The sequence below is a fragment of the Micromys minutus genome (assembly GCF_963924665.1).
Source record: "Micromys minutus genome assembly, chromosome: 29".
Taxonomy (NCBI): Eukaryota; Metazoa; Chordata; class Mammalia; order Rodentia; family Muridae; genus Micromys; species Micromys minutus.
In genome coordinates, this window is record NC_137964.1 from 11952662 (window position 1) to 11960840 (window position 8179).

Here is an 8179-nt window from a genome sequence, read left to right on the forward strand (position 1 = left end):
CTCTCTTTCTCTCTCCTCTCCCTCCCTTCTCCCTCTCCCTGTGTCTTTCCCTCACTGAGCGTGTGTCTGTGTGTCTGTGGATCTGTGATTGTGCAGGTGCATGCCTATGTAAGTGTGTGCTCAGATATGTGGAATCTAAGGACACCCCCGGGCATTATGATTAGGGACACCATCCAACTAGACAATCAACCTCAGGTTTCTTTGCTTGTTTTATTGTTTGTTTGACGGGTTGGTTGCTTGGTTTTTGTTTCGGTATTTTGATATGTGGTTTTTGTGGTTGGTTTAGATTTCTTTGAGGTTTTGTTTGATTTTGGTTTTGATTTGGTTTGGTTTGGCTTTTGTTTGTTTGTCTGTTTTGTTTGAGAAAAATTTTCTGATGTAGTGCTTGCTGCCCTGTAACTGGATATTTCAGGATAGCTTCAAACTTAGAAGATGCACGTGTTTGTCTGTTCCTACAGCAGGGTTCACATAGGAATTCAACATGAATCCACAGCATGAAACTAGAGCAGAGCCCAGGACTTGGGATTAAGGAGCCAGCAGGTGGCAGTGGTGGAACAGGGCACAAGGGGCAGCTGGGATCTTGAGGAGCCCACCAGAGCCTGCTGTGTAAAATGCTGTGGTCCAGCACGTGTCATAGGGCAATATTGTCAGGTCCAGCCCCTTCCTGTGTGACTTAGCAATTGAGTCACTGTTTACCAAGAGAGCCCATAGATTAACAGAAAGGCAGATGTAATACGGAGGTGAAAACTCCTGACCAGGAGAGCATCCTCACACACCTCACTGCTGCTAAAGGATAAACACTCAACGTTAAGATTTGGTTCATGTGGAAGAGTGCTTACCTTCTTGGCATGGGCAGAACCGAAGGATCTATGTCCAATGAGAGACACAGGGGCATGATGGTGCACATGTGTAACCCCAGGTCATGGGAGAACCAGGCAGGAGGACCTCTTGTCATTCACGGTCATTCTCAGCTGCACAAGTTCAAGGACCAGTTTAGGCAACTTGAGATCGAATTTACACACACACACACACACACACACACACACACACACAAACACACACACACACACACACACACCAAACTCACACACACACACACACCAAACTCACACACACAGCTCTTTGAACAAGGACTATAGCCCTAGACCTTCCATATGAAGCCAACTCATCACAAAGGTTCTGTGCCTCAGTGTCTCCAAGGGTACTCTGGGTACAGAAATCTGTCTGTGAGTGGCTGGCGGTGAGGCCATAAGAGATTGTTCCTGACTGGGGTCTCGGGATCTGAGGACACAGGGACTGTGAAGAGGACAGAGAAGCAGACATGGGAGAGGACAGGCTGCATAGCCAGCTGAGGGAAGGGTGGACAAAGCAATCAATGCCAGAAAGTAAGGAAATGGGAAGTTACCTCTGCACATGTCACTCAGGGAGAATGATGTCACTTTCTCTGGTACAGACATGTCTTCCTGCCTTTCAGGGAGCCGATGGCACCATGTGCTGGGGAAGGCTAGAATAAACCTTAGAAACAGTCCTGGTGTCACCACAGCCTCTGTCCCAACCTCTCATGTCCACTCAAGACACAGGCCAGCTGTGTCCACTGTCAGACACATCCCAGGTCTTATGTCTTGAGTGAGACATGAGTGCTCTGAGCTGCCCAACAGAAGTCTCTGTGTGGAATGGAAGACTGCAAGAACTCAGTGTGACTAAAGTCCAGTCAATCGGCCATGTTGGTGTCATGTGACATGTGCCAGGGCTTCTCTGATCTCTGCTTTCATCTTCTGAGTGAGTGTTATGGTGGGAGGAGGGAAAGCAGAAAGGCTTCCTTAGAAACTGGAGTAGCTTTAGAATACAAGAAGCCAAGGAAGATGGAGATGGAGCCACAGAGAGCCAGACAGAGTCCACCAGGCCTTGGTTCTGCCTGGGAACTGTGAAGATGTCTAAAGAACAAGAAATGCCAAATTGCCGATGGGAGCAGGGAGGGAGAAGGAGGAACAGGGTAAGGAGGTCACCGTGCTGAGGCTGGGGACTGAATGTGTTTCCTCATCACCACCTTCCTAACTGTGTCTGAAGTGCTTTAGAGACTGACAGCTTCCTTACAGGAGATTATCAGAGAGAGACCCACACAGCCACCAAGGTGGGAGACATAATGAGGAAGAGACTGAGGAGGGGGAGGGGAGGAATAGAGGGAACCAGAAGAAAGAAAACTTGGAGAACAAGCCACTTAGTAAATGGAACAGTAGACATACAGAAGGTCAAGGTGTAACAGAGGAGAAACAGCCATGCCAAGATCTAGGCCATGTCTCCAAAACAAAAATGGGGGCTGGGCCCAGGGGCCTAGTAATGTTATCAGTGACCACAGTGCGGATCTTCTGCAACATGGGAAAAGAAGAAGCCAGAAGAATAAAGGAAGTTGCTTGCCACAAGGAGGTGGAGATGGAGAGGGCCTGCCCCCAACGCAGTCCTCCACATGAGACGGTCTGAGCATGTGTCTCACTTTACCCTGGTTCTCTCTGGACTTTGGGCACCACTGTGTCACTAGGCATCCCCTTCCTGATGGCTCTGCTGTTTGTGCTTCCTGGAGGGACTCTGGCCATGGCTCAGATCCTGCTTCTTCTGCTGTCAGCAGCATTTCTGCACCCTGGTGAGTGCTGGGGACATCACTAGCAGGGACTGAACCACAGGAGTGGACAGTGGGGCTCAGAACAGTGGGTATCATGTGGACAGCTGTCTGCTAGAGAAGCCAGCCAGGCTATCTGCCCCAAGAAAGCTCATCCCTCAGAGAGAGCCAACCCAACCTTCCCTCCCATTCTTGTCCCACTAGCCTTAGAGAAAATTCTGCTCTATGTCCTAAACCTGCCTGTGGATGATGGCCCAAGATTTTCTGGATTGTCCTTTCCAACTTCCTCCTGTCACTGTCCCCTGCAGTGGCTTCAGATTCTCCCCATCTTTCCCAGGAAACTCAGCTGGAACCAACAGAGAAAATGAGTTTCAGATCAGCCAACCAGCTGTCCTCTCTGGAGTCCAGGGCGGCTCCATTGAGATCCCCTTCTCCTTCTCCTTCCCCTGGGAGTTGGCAAGGGATCCACAGATGAAAATATCCTGGAGATGGAAGAACTTCCATGGGGAATTCATCTACAACTCCACTCCTCCTTTCATACATAAGCACTTCAAGGACCGGCTCATCCTGAACTGGACACAGGGTCAGAGATCCGGAGTTCTCAGAATCCTGAACTTGAAGGAGACTGACCAGGCCACATACTTCTGCCGTGTTTATCTGAAAACAACTGAGGGAGTGAAGGACATGCAGTCGATCCCTGGGACCCAACTCAAAGTGATGCATGGTGAGCCACCATGGCTCAGGATTTGACACCTGTGGCCTTTTTGTACTGTAGATATCACCTCAGGCTTCCCATTTATGAGCTTATTTTCATATTCCTTAACCATGGCTCTGCCAACAGCAGCTTTCCTTGTAGTTGTGACAAACCTTTTCTGCCTCCTCTGCCCTGAGCTGTCATTCTCTGCGATGACAGAACCACATCCAACTTCAACATGTGCCTACCCTCTAGATCACACCTTCATTGTTCCAAATCCTACTACCGTCCTCCAATTTTCACCCATGACATCGAGCGAATGCAGTGATTTAGGGTATGGCTGACTCTCTCAGTCCTGTGGCTGGATTGGTCTTTATATGCAGCAACTCCACACAGCTCCACCTCAGCTGAGAACACAGAGGAGGTGCCATTAGATGTTCTGGTGTCCTGAGCTCTAAGTGTAACTGCCACATGTCTCCACAGTCCCTCCTTTGCCCTCATAGCTCCCCTAGGGCACTTCTGTGTCCTCCCCAGTCTCTTCAGTCATTAGAAAGTGAAAATGAAAGTGTCTGCACTTCCATGACTTGGCTGCTCTGACTTCTGATCCCTCCAGCCCCTCTGATGCAGAAGTCACTGTAGTCCCCTGATGGGAGCGCTGAGTCCCAGCATTGTCACTGTGTGCTCCTGCACATGGCCCTACAGGAAAGGGGACTCTGTGTTGCTGAGTTGTTCTTAGGAACTTCCTCTGTGGCTGCCCACCCCTTATAAACTTATCTGATTGTTTCCTTTCTGTCTTCTGCTTTGTTTGTTTGTTTCTTCATTTTTTATCTATTTTTTTGAAGTCAGGGTCTCACGTGTAGCCCTGGCTGTCCTCATACTGACTGCATAGACCCATCTGGGCTCGAACTCACAGCTTTCTTGCCTGCCTCTGCCTCCGATGTGTGGACATTAGAGCATGTGCCACCACATGCGGGGTGGCTGTTGAGGGCACTAAAGTCCAGCTATGAGAGGATGCCCTTAGCACAGTTATCCGTGCCGGCCCAGCTGCCGTATTGACCTAATGTAAAGTCAGATGCAGCTGCCTGGACTCAGGGCAGAGAGAGAGGAGCCCTTTCATGTGTGTGTGAACATGTGGGTCTGTTAAGTCTGATGAGTGTGTTTGTATGTGTGTGTCTTTGTGTAAGTTTCTGTGTCTGTGTGTCTCTCTGTGTGTATCTGAGTGTATGTTTCTGTGTCTCTGTATGTATAGGTCTGTGTATGTTTTTGTGTGTGTCAGTGGAAAAGGTTCTGTGTTTGTGTGTCTGGGTGTATTTCTGTGTTTATGTGTCTATGTGTGTGCATCTGTGTATGTGTGTGTGTGTGTTTTTCTATCTATGTCTGACAATATGACTCTTCTGTGTGAAAATTTTTTGTAATTCTCTCTCTCCGTATGTGTGTATGCATGCATGTATGTATGTATGTGTCACCCTCTCTGAGTGTTTCTCTTTTTGTAAGTGTATGTGTGTGTGTGTGTTTGATGTTTCCAGGTATGTGTGTCTGGAATTATCCCTATGTCTCTCAATCTCTCTCCCTCTCTCTCTCTCTCTCTCTCTCTCTCTCTCTCTCTCTCTCTGTGTGTGTGTGTGTGTGTGTGTGTGTGTGTGTGTCTATGTGTGTGTGTGTTTGTATGTACACATTTGTTCATGAATGTGGAGGTTACAGGAAAGTCACAGTATAAATGTGTTATGCACCTTATTTTGTGAGACAGGTTCTTTCATTGGCTTCGTGTTTCCCAAGGAGACAATGTTGTGTGTCCAGTGAGCCACAGCGACAAGCCTGTCTCCACCTCCACAGTGCCAGGAGTAAAGGTCACTCCGTTCTCTTTGGTGTGGAACTAGACACATAGACCAGGCTGACTGTCAGCACACAGAGATCTGCCTGCCTCTGCATCTTGAGCTAAGATTAAAGGTCCCGCCCACTTCATCCAGCTCTTCATATGGATGCTAGGGAGCAAACACAGAATCTAAGGCCCGGGCAGCAAGCCCACTACAGACTAAACATCTGTATATTACATAAATTTATGACAAAATCACTGTTTTGTCTACCTTAGTTATTTGTGACCAAATGAAAATCCGTGGATGAAAGAGCTGTCTTCCTAGGCTTTCCTGCGCAGGATGGGTGGTTTTATGCCTATTTATCTGTGAATGCCACTGAAGCCTAAGGTCTTATGTCTGGAATTCACAACACCAGTTCTCAGAGTCGGCTGTGAGGCAGTGCTTTATGCAGGTCTTGTCCTTGGCCATTACTGTCTGGTCCCCAGCCCAGCACTGTGTGACATGAGGACAGGACATCACAACAGCACCCAGCAGCACATGCTCCATGTCAAGTGCATGCATAGAAACCACTGGGCACCAGCATGTGTGTGCTTACAAAGGGTGAGCAGCCCCACCATGTGCTTTATAGGAAATACTGTGCTTGCATCCTTTAAAGTGCTACTTGAACATTTTATGTTAAGGACAATCTGACTCCATATAATTTAGGACTCCTCCGTCCTGGGGTGACCCCTGTGCTGTCTGCATTGATCTCAAGGTCCAGATACCTGATCACATATCAGACTCCACCCCACCCCCACATAAATTTTTTTCATTTCTCTGTGCGTTGTTTGGACTTCCACACCTGAGCCTAAGAGGTTTTATTTTATATGTGTGTGACTAGCCTTCATTATCAACAATGTAGACATCACTTTATTAAATGTATCCAGCAAAAAAAAAAAAAAATCTGCGGACACCTAACAAGGACAGATGGGGTCTGTGCATTTGAGCTTGCTCTCTCAGAGTCTCAGTCTTAAGCAATTGTTCCCCTCTCTGTGTCAACATCTGACAGTTCCCCATTCCACATCACACACAGAAAACGAAATATGTCACCCATCCTTCTGTCATCCAGGGAGGGTCTGCTCACTTCTCATCTCTCCACAGCACCCAGCACCACCATAGGGAACCCCTCCATCATCACCTCTGCAGTCACCACAGCTGGCCTGGAGGACACAGGGAGACAGAAGTGTCCTTCCCTGCCGATCCTGGGAGCCATGCTCACCATAGTCCTGCTCAAAGTTGTGGTTGTCATCCCTGTCTCTGGATTGATGATCTTCCTGTGGTGGAAGCAAAGGTAAGTGGTCCAGGGCAGGCCTCATTCAGCCTTCCTCTGTGGGAATGTTCTCAGCAGTGGGAAATGGAGAACGGCAGGCTTGTTCAGGGAACAATATGGAGAAAAGAAGGAGGCAAAGATGGCTGAACTCCACAAGGGCTGCGTCCTTGGAGCCTGCTGTCCTTCGAGAAGAGCTGGAAATGAGAGGAGCCAAGGCAGATGGACACAGAGTCTGCTCATAAGGAATCAAGGAGGCACACAGGAGCCTCAGAGGACGGTGGCTCATTTGGAACAATCCATGGCTGCTAAAGTAGGTCTGAGAATAGACTAGCATTTGTGGACATGGTCTCACAGGAGCTGATGTCTAGAAGAAGAGGCCCCTGTTTGAGTTGGCCGTGTGGGATCAAAATGGAAATGAAGAGCACGGTGTGTAATAGAATCACAACCAGAAAGAAATGTGTAGGGAGAAGCTAAGTCTACACAAGGCAGAAGATCTGGACACTAGAAACCTAACACTGCTGAGCAAAACAGCCCAATGGCCAGTGAGGAGGTGACTCAGTTGAGGTAGAAGCCCCACAACCGGGAACTTGACCATCATCTCAGGAGCCACATAAAGAACTGTCAGCTGCATGGACAGACAGACACCAGGATCTCTGGGGGTCACTGTGATGCCAGCCTTACATAGTGGGGGAGACCAATGAGTGACCTGCCTCACAGTCTAGAGGGGACACCTCTGAAAGGACAATGCCAAAGTTGTCCACTGGCATCCACATGTGTGTGCATGTATGCAAATATACATATGTGGAAACATGTTCTCAAAAGTAATTTTTAAAAACATTAGGAAAATATTAAAATGTAAATATATTTGCAGAATAGAAAATTCTATACATTACCTGCTTAGAACACTAAAACACAAAATACAATGAAATTCTTTTCAATTTCCCATTGCGATTTTGCAAGACTAAAGAATGTATCTACTGATATTCATGAGTATTGTAAGAAACAAAAGAGGGAACATAATGTGGGACATCATATTCCCAGCACATGGGAAGGGCAGAGAGGAGAATCAGGAGTTCAAGGCATCAGCAGCTACATAGCGACCTGTAGGCCACAGGGCTGCAAATACGTTGTACATACAAGAGAAGCCAAGTTTGAACTGAGGTCAAGGCAGCTGGCCGGCCCTGAGAACCTGAGGCGATAAGATAAGGACAGAGATGGGCAACGGTGGAATATAATCAGACTTTACAATAAACATACAAATGTGCATCACACAGTTGTCAGAGAGATGCAGCCCTCCATCAAGGAAAAAGAAAAATGAGAGGAGAGAGAGAACAGTAGCCTCTTAGAGAGCAGATCTGACTGGGATTCAAACCTAGAAGCTGGATCTCAGCGTGCAGAGCCGGCTCTGAGAGGGAGAGCTAGTCTTTTCCAGGGAGGCAAAAGGGAGACAGGTGAGTGCAGAGCAGAGAAGCCAGAGATGTGTCAAGAGGTCAGAGCAGGGGAAGAAGGAAAGGGAGACAGGACCTGGGTCAGTGCGCTAGTCATTCCTCTGACTTCTGTGTACAGAAGGTCAGCTGACTCCTGGCCTCCGGTCCTGATGATTCTCAGTCCTTCCCTGCCTGGCTGCAGCAGAGCTGTTTACTGCCCTGGTCCCGGCTGTTGTCTGAACACAGGGAACAGCTGAGGGACAGAGAACCAGCATGGCTGACACACTGACACAGTTTCTGTCCCACAGGCCAGCAGAGTAA

The 8179-nt window shown here is 48.2% G+C and overlaps 1 protein-coding gene across 1 annotated transcript; it reads left to right on the forward strand.

The window, feature by feature from the left end:
• Positions 1–2550: 2550 nt before the first annotated feature.
• Positions 2551–8179, forward strand: LOC308439312 (paired immunoglobulin-like type 2 receptor beta; the record flags this gene model as incomplete). The annotated part of the gene is made up of 4 exons (XM_080941037.1): positions 2551–2638; positions 2952–3338; positions 6263–6452; positions 8167–8179. 4 exons carry the CDS (start codon positions 2551–2553, stop codon positions 8177–8179), a joined length of 678 nt encoding a protein of 225 aa, XP_080797163.1.